General features: G+C 48.7%; 1 protein-coding gene across 3 annotated transcripts in view; it reads left to right on the top strand.

Annotated features, from left to right (window-relative positions):
* The window catches only part of LOC126523413 (solute carrier family 41 member 1-like), a 474,589-nt gene that overhangs the window by 33,303 nt on the left and 423,443 nt on the right, over window positions 1-17,843 (top strand). The window contains exon 2 of one of the 3 annotated variants that reach the window (XM_072288884.1): window positions 5,526-17,617. The exons of the other annotated variants lie outside the window; for them this stretch is intronic. Within the exon in view, the coding sequence (XP_072144985.1) occupies window positions 15,839-17,575 (1,737 nt within the window). The 5' untranslated portion in view covers window positions 5,526-15,838 and the 3' untranslated portion in view covers window positions 17,576-17,617. Of the gene's footprint in view, window positions 1-5,525; window positions 17,618-17,843 lie in introns of those variants that run through there. 3 annotated transcript variants of the gene reach the window in all.

Raw genomic sequence — 17,843 nt, 5'->3', positions numbered from 1 at the left:
AAAGCAGACGAGAATGCCACAATATTTCCAACTTCACTGTGAACTATGTAATCACGAAAAGTAAGTGAAACTCAGCGCAATCTTAGACTCATCGTACTGGCTAATTTTCATATAACTTTTTATGTAATTTTCATAAAGCAAGAGTTAAGGCCGTTCTCTTTAACCGTACTGCCTCCGAAATCTCCACGTATTGACAGTAGACGGGAATTCTGTAACGTTCACAACTTTACTGTGAACTAACTCATTACCAAGTAAATGAAACTCGGCGTAATGACAGAGTGGTCCTAGCGGCCAATTTCTGTATGATTTTTTCATGATACATGCATTAGGTGAGAGCTACGCAGCATTCGCGAGAAAGTTGGCTTTGCCGCAAGGCGTTTTTTGTTCACTGCCACGATTTCCTCGGGGAGTAACCATAAACAGCTTTGCTGTAAGACTTTTATCGACCAAGAAAACTAGCTAAAACATTGATACCTATTATTCTCCGCTAGATATTTAGAAACCAGCAATCTTTAACATTTTGCATGAATATATAGCAGCACTAAAAGTAGGAACTTTGCTTATTAAATTTTCGAGGCATATTTTTAGTTGAGATCCTACAACTAAACATAATCAGAACTGGCCTGCATGGATTGAAATGGCTATTTTGTTAGCATTGCGCGTATTTTGCTACACCGAAACATTCAGTGCACATGCATGGAGTGATTTTCTTTTTCTTGTGGGCGAAGTGGAATGAATAAAAACAAGAAGAGTCAAAGGATTACATTCGCTTATTTATTCACGAAGAAAAAGTAGCGAATATAGTGGTTCAGCGCAGAAAGAAGCTCTAACCAGCCTTTGTTTCAAGAAAGAGGAAAATTTTTAATACTTCATCAGCAGTTTACATAAGTGGGTCTCCATTCAACTCCCATTATCTGCCCACTTACTGAAAAAAAAAAGTTTTATACCGGTTGTCTGTATGCATGTTGTATGCAGCTGCAGTTGTATGTGAAGATTATGTATACATTTGATTTGCTTTAAATGAAGTGTTTAGGGTACTCACCTTTGCTGAGAAAACAGACTGGCACCCAGTAACGTCCTTCGCAAGTAGGAGGGAAAGTTAATACAGCATTAAAACACACAAACACAATGAAAACAATAATATCGGCAGAACCCATCCCATGATGAGCGTCAACGGTAATGCGTTCAGCATTAAATCAGCATAGCGAAAAAACATATTGCCACTGTCGAAACGAGTTATTTATGAGGCGTGTACGTAACGCGTTTCGCTAAGAACATTCGGCGCCATCAAACGGAGCCATGGCCTGCGCGGGGACTCCGTAATGCATGGTGCATCGGCGAGTGCCGACGCCGAGAAACTCGTCAAGCGACGACCAGGATCCTCTCTCGCGCTTCTTTCCGGACACGTGGCGCCATGTGGTGGCGTAGCTGAGAAGTCCGCGCATGACCTCCAAGACAACAAGCCTGGCGTGCCTGCGAACGCTGAGGATTGTTCCCTAGCTTGCCACCCACGCAGTGGCATACTCAGCGATCCAAGTTGACAAGATGTTCACTGAAGAGCGGCATATAACCAGTCTATTAAAGGGAAGAAAAGCATTTGTGGCGCAGCCTGCGAAAGAGTCGTGTGGCTGCACTTGAGAAATCCTTATGAAGTGGGTTCGATTCCGCTGAGCAATAGGGAAACCTAAAGAATCGTCATTATAGTGCGGCGCATTTCCAGTGGCACATACCTAGTTACCCAAGTTGGCGTCAAAGAAGTTCATTGAAGGCAGTGGCACACACGCAGTGCTCCAAATCGGCTCGGAATAGTTCCTGCGGCACCTACCGATTGGCTTGAGGTAAATCGCAAGTGAGCACGCATGCAAGACGACAGAAGGAAACAAAGACACTAATAACAACTGATTGTTTATTGCGCAAGAAAACAGGATAACAAAGCTATACATATACACTATGATATATATGTATTGAGTATGCGCAGTAAACAATCGGCTGTTATGTGTCTTCGTTTCATTCTGTCGTCCTACGTGTGCTTTACCTTGCAAAGTATACAGCAGCAACTGGCCCAGCAATGTATTCTTTTGAGCTCCCGCCTCTGAAGTGACGCACGTCAGGGTGAAACAGGTTCGTTCAAGAGCGACGTGCACACTGCCGCATACTCCGTGAGCCAAGTTGGTCGAACGGCTGGTTTCAACCCTATTCCCTCGACACATGCCCGATGCGCTTACCCCTTTAACCATTTTACCCAGCGACCCAGGAAGGTGGGGAGACGGTTAGATACGAACATAGATACATAGAAACATACATAGACAGATAATCCCATCAAAGCGCGTCAAGTACCCTATGAATGGTGACGCCTGAAAAATAGCGATAGCCGAGTACAAAATTAGCATGGTAAAAATTTATTGAAGGAAATTTATCGATTGACATATAATCTCGCGCACCTTTAAAATATTCGCGCTGTAGTTGCAATTGATTTATTAGTAATACATACGTACAAACAACCCAACAACAGGTCCCATACAAAGGAAAGCACATGAATGCGCTCTCGCCAGAACGAGCAAAAATTTACAGGTACAGTGTAGTGGTCCTGAAGGAATTCTGTCAAAATAAATGTTGCCGCGGGTAGTGTCACGTGGGAAACCCTTCAACAGCTGTTGACAAATGTAAGTTCGAAAACGTTGAATCAATGGCAGCCCGTTACGTACTGAGTGCATCAGGCAGGGACACTCAATTAAGTGCGACAAAGTCGGAAGCGAGGCTTGGGTGGGAGTCGCTAGAGCAACGAAAATTGGACTTCGTTTAAAGTTGTTACATCGAGTATAACATTATCATGCCCGTATTCCGCGTCACGCATTTGAACTATGTAATAAATATAGGACAATACAAATGTAGAGCTGCAGTTTCCAGTGGTACTTTCTTTCCTAAATATGTCCGCCAATGCAATTGCAATCGATTGCTTTTCCACCATAGCAGACATTCATACGTTTTGTTATTGTTTGAAAATAACAGGAACCTCTTACGTCTAAAAACGCACGCTGTCAGATCTGTGGAAATGTACAAGGTTCCTTTCTCGCATTACTGACGTCGTACGCTTTTTAAGCACCCCGTGTGGCAAAAAATCCGACGTCGGCATCGGACGTCGCTTGACGAAAAATCATTGCGAACCACAACCACGCAGGCCCTCCGCATGGCGCAGATGCACTGCGGAACTAACTGAATTCTTCAAATTCAAGTTCCTTAAATATACGTCAAAAATAGTAAAGTACGACAGAAACGCCGCAGACATGATAGCATCTGAGTGTAATTTGAATATACCAGAAAGCATAATTCTGCTACGCGGAAACTCGAACACATACCCCTTTTCCGAGCGGCGCGGCCCGCTCAGTTGCTTGCAGCGCGATCGCGTTCGGCCCCGCGAATCTGCAAGAAAACTGCAGTTGCCAGGAAGCGTGACACGCAGTCAGGGATCTTTGAAGTTTAACGCGTTTCACTGTAAAAGGCGAAGCTTAAGGGTCCTCCAAATTCTTTAGAATCTACTTTATCATGCATAAATCATGGGTAGATGACTATTGCTAAGATATCTTCCCATCTTTCTTCATGGAAGGGCTTACCAGCTATTTATCCTACTTAGTTAATTTTTTACTTGGTTTCAGTTACTGGTTGTATCCTCGAGCACCGACTGAATAGTTCAACTGCTTATGTATTGAAACGGGCAGATATATAAAGTTAAATGGGGCCGTGTTTACTCTGCAGAAGATATGGCTGGTACAACCAGTACGACCGAGTGTAAGGTTAACCCCACTACGTCGTTTTCTTCGTCTTGTTAGTGATCGACGTCTTTGTCGCTCTCGTCGCACCGTGGCATAACCTGCGGCGGCGAAAGCACCGACTCGGCGCCTACTAGATGGTGAGCGCATGATATGGCTTGGGATGACTCACGTGGACGATATCAGTTGAAGGGGACGACGGGGAAGCATCGGCAGGAGTTACTTCATAAGTCACCTTACTGAGCTGCAGGACGATACGGTAAGAGCCAGAGAACCGGGAGAGCAGGCTTTCCGAAAGGCCCACACGCCGTGAAGGAGTCCAAAGGAGAACGATGCCGCCGGCAGAGAATTGGACGGCGATGGTTGTCATAAAGAGACTTCTACCTTGCCTGCAACTCAGAAAATTGACGGTGGGCAATCTGACGTGCCTGGGCGGCTGTAGCTATAGCGTCGCGAGCGTACTCAGACGGGGACTCGAGAGCAGTAGGCAGGAGAGTGTCGAAAGGCAATGTCGGGTCACGAGCAAACAGGAGATAGAAGGGGGAGTAGAGAGCGGTGTCGAGACGTGACGACTTGTACGCGGGCGTCACAAATAGAAGCGCGGCGTACCAGTGACAATGGTCTGAGGAGACATACATCGAGAGCATATCTGTAAGTGCTTAGTTCTGGCGATCAGTGAGGCCGTTCGTTTGAGGGTGGTATGCTGTCATGAACTTGTGTTTCGTGGCACAAGAGCGAAGTATATTTTCAATAATCCGAGATAAAACGTAGCGGCCCCTGTCTGTGAGAAGGTGGCGAGGAGCTCCGTGCTGTAAGATGACGTCTTGGAACAGGAACTCTGCGACGTCAGTAGCACAACTGGTCTGGATGGTTCGTGTGGCGTCATAGCGGGTTGAATATTCTGTTGCAAAGGCGATGTAGTTATTTCCAGCTGTGGAAGTAGGGAAAGGGTCCAGCAGGTCGAGGCCAACACGATAAAACGGTTCGGTGGTATATCAATGGGCTGGAGGGTTCCAGCCCGAAGCAAAGCAGGCTTCTTACGACGTTGGCATGGCTAGCAAGCAGCGACATAACGTCGCACGGTACGGTAGAGTCCAGGCAAGAAAGTCGTCGCCGAACACGGTCGTAGGGCCTGGAAACACCCAGGTGGCCAGCGGCGGGGACATCATGGAGTTGCGCGAGTACAGCTGCCCGGAGATGAGAACGAACGACTATCAGCAGTTCAGGTCCTTCTGTGCGCACATTACGGCGGTATAAGATGTCGTCCAAAACGAGGAACAAGCTAAGCGAGGGGCCTAACGGGTCAGAACGGAGCCGACTGGTGAGGTCGCGCATGCTTGTATCACGTGCTTGCTTCTCGCCCGTGTAGTGGAAGGCGGAGAGCGTGAATATTCCGGCAGTTCCATCACTGAAGTCAGGAGCCTCGACGGGGTGCTGAGACAGACAGTCGGCATCCTGGTGTAGCCTACCGGATTTGTACACCACTGTGTAGCTGAATTCTCGAAGACATAGTGCCCAGCGACCTAGACGACCCAATGGATCCTGAAGTGTTGAGTTTATACAGGTCAACAATATTATAATGTACAAGTTTTCTTTATTACATAAAATAATTATGCGGCGTGTGCCACAAAGCCTGGCCACACGCAACCCTGGGCGTTGCTCCAGTCGCATTTTTCGAATCAAAATCATGTGAAATGGGTCCTCTAATAATTGCATTGCCACGTGTGTGACGACTGATTTTTGTCGTTCCCGTCGCAGCATGTGAAACAGCCGTAAGTCGGAGGCAGCCGAGCTGGGAGAGGGAAGCAAGCGCCGGAGAAGGAGGAGTACTCCAGGAGGTGGAGAAGTGGAGCGCGCGCCGGGGATGGCGTGGAAGAGTGCCACTTGGAGGGGGTCGGGAAGAAGGATGCGGAGCGCTGCGGAGTAGGAGAGTAGGCCGAGTGGCGCTGGCTTCACCTTCACTGGCAGTTGCTACGGACTCTATGTGCGCTATGGATGTACCGGGTTCGTCTGGCGATGGAGAGGCCGAGCACGAGTCATCGGCAAGCGCCCGGCAGAAGCTCAACAAGACCATCAAAAGGCATGGGCTAGGCGTGCGCAGGGTGCTCCCGAAGAACGTGCTGGGCGGATTACGACGATGTGGGTGTGTCATGTAAAACGGCATAGTTTAGAAACTCCGCAACAGCATTCCTACGTTTGCGCGTGACCCGCGTTCATGAAGTGAAACGTCCCTACAATTTTTCGTTTCGCCAGTGTTTGTGTAGTGTATAGCTCTATATCGTAGGCATTGTGCTAAGCTTCGACGCCTTGTAGGCGTTGGTTTCCTGCGAAAGCAGAGCTTACACATTGACCTTGCTAAGTGTCATCTGTTCTTACAACATGCCTTCTTTGGACTTAAGTCCTCTACAGTTGCACTGAAGGACAGCTGCGTTCGAACACACCGACTGTGGCCGTCAAGCCGACGTTTTGGAGTAGCAACTTGAGGAATTTAACCTCGAGGTAGGAGAAGTACTTGAACATTTAGTAACACCGAAGAACCATGAGAAGCACTCCGGCAGAAAAGCTCGCAAGGAAAGCACAAATTGAACAAACGACTCACTATACCATAAAAAGCACCCGTCTACATGCATGGGCGTTTCTAACTCGGGACGCGTTAGTCAGTACCAATCATAATGACAGATGGGGGACACGCAGTTGACCGACGGCGCCACGTATTATATCTTCATGAGCAGGCAGCTAACCAATCAACCATCATGTGCCACCAGAAGGCATTAAACCTGCCGGATTGGAGACCCTCGCTATGAAATGAAGGAGAAGGTCCAGATTTTCTTTAGTCACAACCATGTGAAGCGGCGTCATGTGCTGGAAGTGGGTTGGGATTAACCTGGCGGCAAGTAGTTCTTTCGTCCACATTCATTTGGCTTTACACTAAATGTTCTGCATTTTCAAATAGAACAAATCACATACCATATGCTTTCCTTCTCTTCAATATATGCTGCGGCTTCATATGATTCTCAAGAACAAAAACACAGCCCTTCGGTTCACCTTCTTGTCGACAGTCTTCTACAAGTTCAAAAACAGGCTTGAACCGTTGGTATGGACAAGTGATGGAAAAAGTTGCGAAGTAGTTATAGAAATGACGTGTACAAAAGTCTAACCAAAATACACTCGAAGTACTCTCGTCCACAGAACACAACTGTAACAGAACAGAAAAAGTTGATATTCCCGACTAACTTTACATGTCTTGAGCCCTGATCAGCGTCACAGCATTATTTTCACAGTTTCAAATAGTGCCCTAGAGTAATTATAGACCAATAATAGTGAGTTCATGAGTGATTCTCAGACTAACGCTGATGCCAAGCGGCCCTACAAAGACATTGCAATAAAAAATACAGGATGCGCTGTCTCTACAAAATGGCTCATGTTTCTTAAATCATATTGCTTATTAAATTATATCAGGACAAGTTATAAACATGTACAGTTTTGCATGCTTTAATTTTCTACTTGAGTCTAGCCAGCGACATCTCGGCAAAGTTACAAACCTAAAGGCGGGTTGTGATGCCAGCACGGCACTTGTGCATTAGAGGTACAAACAGTTAACCCTTAGAGTGGGCGTACCTCAGCCGCCAGACAATGCTCGTCTTCTGTGCAGTCACGTGGACGGAGTGAGCGACTGTCGGCGGCGCCCATGTCTGACGGGTGCGTCCTAAACTGCGCGTGGGCGACTTAGAACGACCAAGGGAAATAAAATGACTTTTATCTGTTTTTAAGGCCTTCGATTGACGTTTCTATTTTCGGCGCTTGCAGAAGCCATGGTGGGTAGCAGAGGTCGGAGTGCCAAAAAAGTGATCGTGGGAGTCGTGATTTATGCTCTTGAAAGAAGGCGTGTATCTGTGCACCCGGACGGTTATCTATCAGAGAGAGAAGGGGGTGTGCAGAATGCTGAGTAGAAATTCTGAAGAGATGTCGGCATGTTTGCGGGCTCCGAATCACCGTGAAATGCGGTTCTCGAGCTTCTGCAATAGTGAGGTGACTGGACGTAGCTTGTGGGACTCCTAGGCACACTCGTAAACTCCGAGCCTGTAATAGCTGCAGCCGATGGAGGGACGTCGCAGATAATTTCTGCAATATAGGGGCGGAGTAAGAAATTCTCTGACGCACAAGTGCTGAGTGGACGTGAAGCAGGGCTGCAGTTGTTCCACCCCACTTCGTGCCTGCGATTCTGCGGAGAACATTTATAACACAACTAATTTGGTCCTCCAGGGCGGTCAGATGGTGAGTCCATCGAAGCTGGTAGTCTAAAATCATGCCGAGAAAACGATGTCTCAGAACCAGCTCGATCGCATGGCCATCTGTTGAAGGACCAAAATTTCTAACCTTTTTTGTTGTGAAAGGCAGAACCGCTTATTTGGCACAAGATATCTTCATGCCCCGTTCTCTTAAATAATCACCTATTGCGTTCAAAGCTTCCTGCAACCGATGCTTGACAACTTCTAGAGACGTGTTCGATGTCCATATGCAAATGTCATCAGCATACATAGATATGTTGATGTCTGCTGGAAGTACTGCTGGTAAACCTGCTATTGCTGCATTGAAAAGAAGTGGACTTAATACACTTCCTTGCGGAACTCCTTTTTTTTATGGTGTATTCATCGCTTTGGCCGTCATTTGCATTTATATATATCTTTCTGTCTTTCAGGAAGTTAGCGATCCAATTGAGGACTCTGCCATGCACTCCGAGAGTTGCGAGTCCAAGCAGAACGTGAAGGTGACTAATCGAGTCAAAGACCTTCTTAATATCAATAAACACAGCAACAGCAATGTTCCCACAGCTAATCTCGTGGTCAACAAACGTTACCAAGTCAAAGATGCAGTCCGTTGTGCATCTGCGTTTTCTGCAGCCAGCCATTTGATCTGGTAGACAACTGCGGGATTCTATCCACCATTGCAGTCTAATATCGATAATCTTTTCCATCACCCTTGAAACACAGCTCGTTAAACTAACAGGACGGAAGGAGTCAAGAGACAGTGGCATTTTGCCAGGTTTTAGCAATGGGACTACGTTAGCGATCCTCCAAGTCATAGGAACATCTGCTTCCTCCCACATCTTGTTGAAGACGTGTAGGAGAGTGGACGTGCCTGTTCGGCCAAGGTTTTTCAAGGTACAATAAGAGATGCTGTCAGCACCAGTCGCTGTACTTTGGTGTGTCTTCGAGAGAGCCTGCTGCAGTTCTTTTAGAGAGAACAGAGTATCCAACTGGGTATGAGGTAAATTGCAAGCATTATCAATCTGTTGTTGCAACGAAAAGTTAGATTGATCTTGAATTGATACAGGATTTGCGAAATTTACTAGGGTTGCGCAGAACATGTTTGCAATTTCGCGTTCAGATACGCCAAGAGCTGTAGCAAGGCTTTTGAAGGGACTACATTGTGATACCGAATGACCAAGGGCGTTTATTAATCTCCAAATTTTCGGCAAGGGAGTGAAGGAGGTAAGCGACGTACAGAACTCATGCCACCGTTGCTGTCCCAGTTTTTGCATGTCCCAGTTAGATTTTCTGTGTGCAGCTTGACTTTCTTGATAATCTTCAAGCCATCCGGAACGACGAAACCGACGCTCTGCTCTCCGTCCAACGGCTCGGAGTCGTTCTGCGCCGACACTGTTTTGTCCCTCCGGAACAGTTGTGTATCGCGTAGCCCTAGAGTAATTTCTTAGTACCGATTACATGAATGTGTCCAGGTCATTTACTTGGTTCAGTACCGCAGAATTATATTCTCGAAATAGTTGCCAATTAGTAAGTTTAGCTACTCTGGGAGATCTTGCCGGATCCATAGGGGGTGCGCTATGAGAATTGGGTAGTGGTCACTACCCCGTGTCTCATAATCTGTGCACCATCTAATACCACGCGTAAGGTCAAGGGAGGCTTTAGTAATACCAAGACAACTAGCGTAATTGTAGTCTGTTAACAAGGTAATCGATCCATCATTGAGCACAAGACCACATGAGTCTATAGCCTTTTCTAAAGACCTGCCTCTTGCATCAGTGTGGCTACTGCCGCAGGTAACGTTATGAGCATTGAAGTTCCCGCAGAATAGGACTGGTTCTTGAATCCTTTGAAAGAAATGCATGAAAGTTGACTCAGTAATTCGCGATATTGGTTGCATGTAAACGCAAACAATGGTCACAAGCAGCTTTTTAAACTGAACTTTACAGGCAACGAACTCAGGCACATCAGAGTCCGAGGAAAAGAGAAGAGAGGAAGGTATATCGAGTCTGACGCATAACGTAGTTCGGCTAGGGCTCGCAGTTCGTGAAGAGGAATATATTACGTAGTTCGAAAGACGGAAATTACGGTCTACACCGGCTTCGTTAAGACACACAACGGGGAACTTGTATTGCGAAACAAGCTTCCTGAAGTCCGCACTCTTAGATCGAATGCCATTTGCATTCCATTTAAATACGGTTGCGTTTCGAAAGCAGTTATCCATCTGGCCAGCCATTGTCCTATGTTGTAAGCTACTCTTATAGTACCAGTGGTTCTGACGAAAGAACTGCGCTCACCTCTGGACGGTTGTTTGCCATAGGAAATTCCCGCAGAATTGCTTTCAACGCAAGAGCATAGACACCACCATATGCTGCTGAGATGGTTCCGCTTGACGTGAGACATGAGCAGGTGCTTGTATTCTCAAAGGGATGAATGCCTGCTGAGACTCACATTGGCGGTCGACAACACTTGGCGACGTCTTTCCTTGGCTCTCTTTACTGCTTGGTTTGCCGTTCATCTCCTGTAAACCACAAGCCACCATCGCATACGTTTTCTTGCGCTCTGCTGATTGTAACGGAGGAGCTGCTTTCACGGGGTTGACAGCATCTAAGCTCGGAGGAGGCGAGCCTTGCTTCGGGGTCCGGCCATGTAATATTTCTTGTCGCCTGAGTAATGAAGCCGCTTGATGCTTGGGACATCTGGCGTATGAAGCTGTGTGGTCTCCGTTGCAGTTGGCGCGCTTGGGCTGATTTCTAGAGGTGCAGGCTTTATAATCATGCGCTCCCGCACAGATCTTGCATCGCAATTGGCCATGGCAGGACTTAGCAACATGGCCAAATCGCTGGCAATTGTAGCACCGAGTTGCAGGTTCTAAATATTCTTCGACTGGATGACTCGTGAATCCAAGTAGGACGCGTGTTGGCAATGGCTTGTCAGGCAAGAATTGCAGGATGACGCTCCGAAGTGCATGTGGTTCCGCTGTTCCGTCTTCTCGCCGGAGCCATCTGGTCTGCCTCTTAACGGAAATGATTGCGCTATCTTGTAGGTACTCAAGTACCTACATTCCACATTCCACATTAGCAGCAAAACAATTAACCTTACATCACCTATTTGAGAAGTACCAGGAATCCATTCACGTCTACACGGACGGTTCTGTAGTCAAAGAAAGTGCGACTGCAGCTTATGTTATACCATCCTTAGAGGTAGAGTACGCTTGTCGACTAGGACACACGTCGTCACCAACAATAGCGGAATTAGTGGCAATTCTCCAAGCCACTTATTTTATCAAAAGATATGAAACACCAACATAGTGGGTAATTTGCACGGACTCCATATCGGCTTTAGCATGTGTTGAAAATACTGACGACAGCCAACCACACGCACGAATAACATACGCAATACTCAACAGTTTACCTCAGGCTAATGAAGGGAAACATGAAGTGATAATACAGTGGGTCCCGGGCCATGCTGGTATAGCAGGCAACGAACTAGCGAACTCATTGGCGAAATCAGCGCATAAAGACGCAGAAATCGAACTCATCCCGTTATCACCAATGGACACGTGGTTTAACAAGTCAACATGGTTTAATGAAAATACTAAGGAATCAATACTTTACAAAATAGACCCTCACCTCAAATACCAGCTGAATGTACACCTTTTTAAAGGTACCGAGACACTAATTCACTTACTGCGCCTTGGGACAGCATACACCAAACATTTCCTGCATCGCATCAAACGGGCTCCTTCCCCGGCTTGCTCCTGTGGCCACAACGTTCGCCATCTACTCCTTGAATGCCCCATATACGAGATACAAAGACAGCAGCCAGAACAAGAGCTACACTCCATCCATCGTCACCGGCCTTTCTCACTCGCAAAATTGCTGGGCCCATGGCCATCGAAAATAGCACAGCGAAAAGCACTGAACGGAATTGAACATTTTTATGAGGACACAGGCATCCTCAACAAATACTAGCTAGTGCATTGAATAAACACACGATGTCACTAAAACATTCTTCTATTATTTGTAATTATTAGTGCTTGTATATTACGCGTTATACATTTCTTCTTGTGCGTGAATTATTTTAACACTGTAATTCCTCTTCTGTTTATATGTTCATCGAAGTCTACTTCATGGCCGTTTGTGTGTGTTTGTGACTGTTTACGAACTCATTGTGGTGCAACTTGCATTTGACTTTTACACTGTGATGTTCATAGGCTTATAGGACTGTGCTGTGGCTTTCTCACCCTATGAAGTGATTTTCTTTCATAGCTTTTTTCATTTTCCTACATATTTTTTATATTTTTGTTTCTCCTATGAGAAAAGGAGTAGCCGTCACCATTATAAGGTGACTACATCTCTTTCTTTTATTTTAATTTCAATAAAAAAAAAAAAAACTTCTATTTGGCTCTCCAGTGGGCGGTAAACTAACGTTAAAGAATCAAATATTCTATTCGGAGCCGTTTTCTTGCCCCAATAGCTGCTTGTAAACTTCTTTCCGGTGACTCTAATCCTTTGTCGTTGAAGTTATAGTTTGATGTAGCTTCATGCAGTTTCGGTGTCTCATTGCGTAATGAGCTGCACGGTTCCTTTTCCGTCTGCGTGAATAAGTGGCAAAGGTCTATGTACGCTCGAGCCGCCCATCACCGGTAGCCGCACCACGCGCGTCTGGCAGTGCGAGAGATTGCACGTGTCGAAAACTAGCGCACAAATTTCGGTTTACACTGCATGTGCGGGCACAGTGTAAGCAAAGATGTGTGCACAAATGTTCGACATGTGCAATTTTTCGCACGAGCGGGCAGTGCGGCTTGCGGCGATGGGCTGCTCGAGCGTACATAGACCTTTGCTACTTATTCACCACTACCAATAAGCGGATTGCCGAACGCATCCGGTAGTGCGCGGGTTAGTGATCCTGTTTTGAGCGGCTGCGCGACACGTACTTGACGCGCATTGTAAGGCAACTAGCAGACAGAAAATTGCAGGCTCGAGCTGATCGGCACGCCATTCCTCTTAGCACCGAATTTTAGGACAACTAAACACACGTCCCATTGTTGCAATGGTGGGTATGCCCCAGCCTTTGACAACTCTGGCTATATTAAGGGGGGGGGGGGGAATCGTTGCTCGTTGCACGCGTAAGATTGTCGAGGCAGCAGCAACAATGATGGGTCTCGAGTATGTTTGGGTGAGCGCAGCTTCAGTTCCTCTGGCTTACAAGGAAATTGGTTTTCTCGGTGGCTGGTGGTTATACATCAATATTTGTTGGCGGCGCGCATGTGATAGCTCAAAAACTTGTGATTGGTTGGCTTCTTTTTTATATGGTGTTACTCTATGTATTTATTCAATGTATCTGGCCCTAAACTTTACTTGCGCGGAAGCGCTCGTGTCTTTTGCTTTGTGTGTTTAGTCACTGATATAAAAATGTAACGTGGAACACAGACAGCTGATGCATGCATTTTATATTGCTTTGGAAGTTATTATATGCGTAAGCGATACGTCTATTTATTAGCTTAGCCATGAGTAGAAGTTCTTGCGTGGCGTACTGCGGCGTCGTAGTCGTTTCGGACATATTTAGCCGGGGTTCTTTTATATTTCCTTTGTGCTGCTTCATTGCGCATGTGCTGTGATACGCATAAATTTATGACTCTCAATGAAATAAAACTTTATTGGAAAGTTTGTGCTTGTCCAAGTCCCTACCCTCTCGTGCTTGTCGGCTTCATGCGCAGTTTTTTTTTCTTCAGCTTTGTGAACTAACTTGCCGAGCATCAAAATTTTGTGAACCTGACTTAGAATAATACTTAGCAACACCAAGACACTCACGTAGGGCCCACGTTTCTAACAGAGACATTGGTTGTAAATTATAATTTGGAGAGCAAGAAATCAATACACAGAATCGAATCCCAGAGCGAGACTTACATAGGTGCCACTAATGTAAAGAGGACTATCCATCCGGACGCCAACCGTCAGGCGCCCGGGCCGACCCCCACAAGCATCAAGATGGCCAGGCGAGATGAGGCGCTCCGCATGTGGCAATGGAACTGCAGGAGTTTCACTACGCGGAAAGCCTCCCTGCAGCAATACCTACGTAGCCACGACGCCAAGCCCCACGTAATCCTACTGCAAGAAACTCTAACACACACCGCCACGTTCACCGGCTACCAGTGGTTACCAGGCCTCGCGGGAGGACGTGGTACCACCACGCTGGTCTCTAAAAAGCTTACCTGTCTCGCGCATGACCTCGGCACGTCTGAGGTGGACAACGTCATGACGGAGATTCTCCCAAGCGACGCGTCCCGACAAAGTGGGTACATACTCAACGTGTACAGCAGCCCCAGACAAAATAGTCACCGTTTCCGACGCCTCTTCCAGAGAGCCATCCGTCTTGCAGGCTCAAACCCGCTCGTGATAGCTGGCGACTTCAATGCTGCGCATCGCACCTGGGGTTACGTATATGACTCCCCCAAAGGTACCGCGCTGTGGCAGCATGCGAACGAGCTCCATCTCACCCTAGTGACAGACAGGAAATTCCCTACCCCCATCGGCACGTGCACGCACAGAGACTCTCTGCTTCGTGAAGAACACAGTCGATGCCAGCTGGTCCAATCTTGCGGGCGATCTTGGCAGCGACCATCTCATACTGGCCGTGCACTTACCCAGCATCGTCAGGAAGCCCAAATCGTACACGTGGGTCAACCTGTACTTCTTTCGCAAGAGTCGCGCCTCACGACTCCCCTCAGACACTGCCCCGAACCTCGACATATGGGCGGCTCAGCTCAAGGCCGACGTCGGTAAGGCCACGAAACATTCAGCACGGATATGCCAACCGAGGAGATGGACAGCCGCCTCGCCCACTTGCTCGAAGCCAAACAGTCTCTACTGACACGATGGAAGCGCCAGCGTCTCAACCACAGGCTCCGCAAACGCATTGCAGAACTGAACCAGACCATAATGGAACACTGCAGCACCCTATCCAAACAGCAATGGGACGAGGTGTGTAACTCAGTCGACGGACAGGTCCGCTACGGGAAGACGTGGGACCTCCTCAAACACCTGCTCGACGACACCAACACCCGCACAAACCAGCGCCACTCGCTCACCAAAGTCCTTCACCAGGCCAAAGGCACCGCTTCGCCAGATGAGATCGTCAAGACGCTTGTGCACAAGTACCTGCCGATACCCACAGGCCCGCCGACCCTACATCCCGATTACACAGGTACCGACAACACCCACCTCGACGCCGAATTTCCCGTCGAAGAGATACGCCGAGCTCTCCACGAACTAAACGGCCGTTCCGCCCCGGGCCCCGATGGCATAACCAAGAAGCTCCTGCGTAACTTAGACGACCCTTCGATCGTGTACCTCACAGGCGCCATCAATGACGTGTGGGGGCGGGGCGAGTTACCTGATGCCTGAAAACTCGCCCAGACGATCCTCATTCTGAAACCGGGCAAAACGCCTGGCGTCGATAACCTTCGCCCCATCTTGCTCACATCGTGCCTGGGTAAGGTGGCCGAGCATGTCGTACTCAATAGAGTTGGCCGGTATCTCGAAGACCACGACTGTTTCACTAACCACATGATCGGCTTCTGACTCAGGCTCGCGACGCAGGATACGATGCTTCTCCTGAAACACCAGATCATAGACGCCGGGACCACTTGGGGCATCCGCGCCATACTTGGCCTCGACCTGGAGAAGGTGTTCGATGACATCACGCACTCGGCAATACTTAAGGTGATCGTGGACCTAAAGCTCGGATGCTGGTTCTATGAGTTCGTCCACTCCTTTTTAAACCATCGCAAGGCCGTGCTCCATGCTGCAGGCCTCACGTCGGAAGAAGTCGAGCTCGGACAGCGAGGCACCCCCCACGGCTCCGTCCTCTCGCCGACGCTGTTCAACCTTTGTGATGACTGGGCTCTCCGAACGCCTCTGGAAGATACAAGGCCTCAACCATACGGCATGCGCGGACGACATTACCATCTTGTGCTCCGCGGGGCCGGGCGCCTTTATCGAATCCGCTCTACAGGAGGCAGTCGAAACTGCCGAATGCTACCTCGACCACACGGGCCTCAAGTGCTACTCCGCCAAATCGGAGCTGTTGTTGTACAGTCTAAAACGACAAGGCAAAAGGCCTAAGGGATGGAAACCACCGACCGAGCGCAACATCACTGTCCGCACCAGAGACGGTCGCCCAAACCCCAGGGTCGACTCCATCACAGTACTGCGAATGGTTATCGAGGCAGGCGGATCAAACATCCAGAAGATGCATAAGCTGACGACAAAGACGGACAACGCAATACGACTCGTATGCAGGGAGGCCAGCCGCCACCACGGCCTCAAAGAAGACAATCTGCTGCGTCGCGTACGCGCGTTCGTCCTATGTCGCTTTACCTACGTCGCAGCAATGCATAAGTGGAAACAATCGCACCGTGACAAGCTCAATACACTCATCCGAAAGGTAGTGAAGCGCGTCCTTGGGCTCCCGATCACGACGCCGACGTATCGACTCCTCGAGCTCGGGGTGCACAGTACCCTCGAAGAGATCGCTGAGGCTCAGGAGAGAGCGCAGATGATACGACTGACGCTGACGAAGACCGCCCGTCACATCTTGCGCGAGCTCGGGTACTTCCCACCAAACACCCAGGATCCACCGGAGTTTATGCCGGTTCGCCGTGAGCTCCGCGACCTGATCACGATCGCACCCATTCCGCGAAACGGCCATCCGGAAGACATCCGAGGCAGGCGCCTAGCCCGGGCCACCGCATTCCTCAAACAATTAAGCAAGAAAGCGGACGACGTCGCTTTCGTGGAAGCCGCCGCCTACCGATGCAACCGAGCCTTCGCCGCGGTAGTGGTCTCGTCCTCGCCGCGGACTTTAAACGCTGCCACGGTACGCACACGTGACCCCGAGGTGGCGGAGGAAGTGGCCATCAAAGCGTTCGAGAGAGGAGTCTTCTCCGACAAGGCGTTACGCGTCCTCCGCGGCGCTGATCCGAGCACCCTCAAGCACCACAGCGTCATCTGGTTTCCCGCCCACCTGGGTCGGATCCCGGGCACCAAGCCCAACCTCAATGAGACATCCCACGACGCTGCGCGCGCGCTTACCGACCACGCCGGCACCCCTGGGCAACCACGTCTCGATGAGTTGGAGGCGAACAGGGTCGCCCCAGTAACCTACAATAAAATCACCAAACACATTTACTTGGGACGACGTCTCTTTCCGCCCCCGCACCCCAAACTAAACAGGCTGCAGGCGCTAACGCTACGCTTATTACAGACAGATACCTATCCAAACCCCGCCACCTTACGCATCATCTACCCGGACGTCTACCCAGACGATGCTTGCCCTTCGTGCGGGGTCACGGCGACACTCGCACACGTGCTCTGGGAGTGCAGAAACGCTCCGCCCGACTCTACTTCCGACAAGTGGGAGAAGACCCTACGAAGCCCGCTCCTAGAAGACCAGCAATGGGCCGTCCAGCAGGCTCGTGCAGCGGCCGCCAGGTACTCCCTGTCAGTCCCTGCGTGGGAGACGCCCACTGCGCACTGAGGTGCGTCCTGCAGGACTTTTATTAAAGTTTTCCCAATCCAATCCATCTTGCGCATACCGAACTTCCTGCTGCCTTTTTTCTCCAACCTGAAGCAATTTCCGCTGTCCTTACAATGTTGTTTTATGTGGACGCCAATCTAGGTCATAGTCATAAATTTCACCTAAGCATCTGATATCGCCTACCTGCGCAATCAATTCATTTTGACACAGAAGTGATAGCGAAAGTGATCGATGTGATCGATGCCAATCGATACAAACAGGGAACTTT

Source organism: Dermacentor andersoni, chromosome 6 (genome assembly GCF_023375885.2).
Source record: "Dermacentor andersoni chromosome 6, qqDerAnde1_hic_scaffold, whole genome shotgun sequence".
NCBI lineage: Eukaryota > Metazoa > Arthropoda > Arachnida > Ixodida > Ixodidae > Dermacentor > Dermacentor andersoni.
The sequence above is the reverse complement of the archived record's forward strand: the minus strand, read 5'-3'. Positions and strand labels throughout refer to the sequence as shown.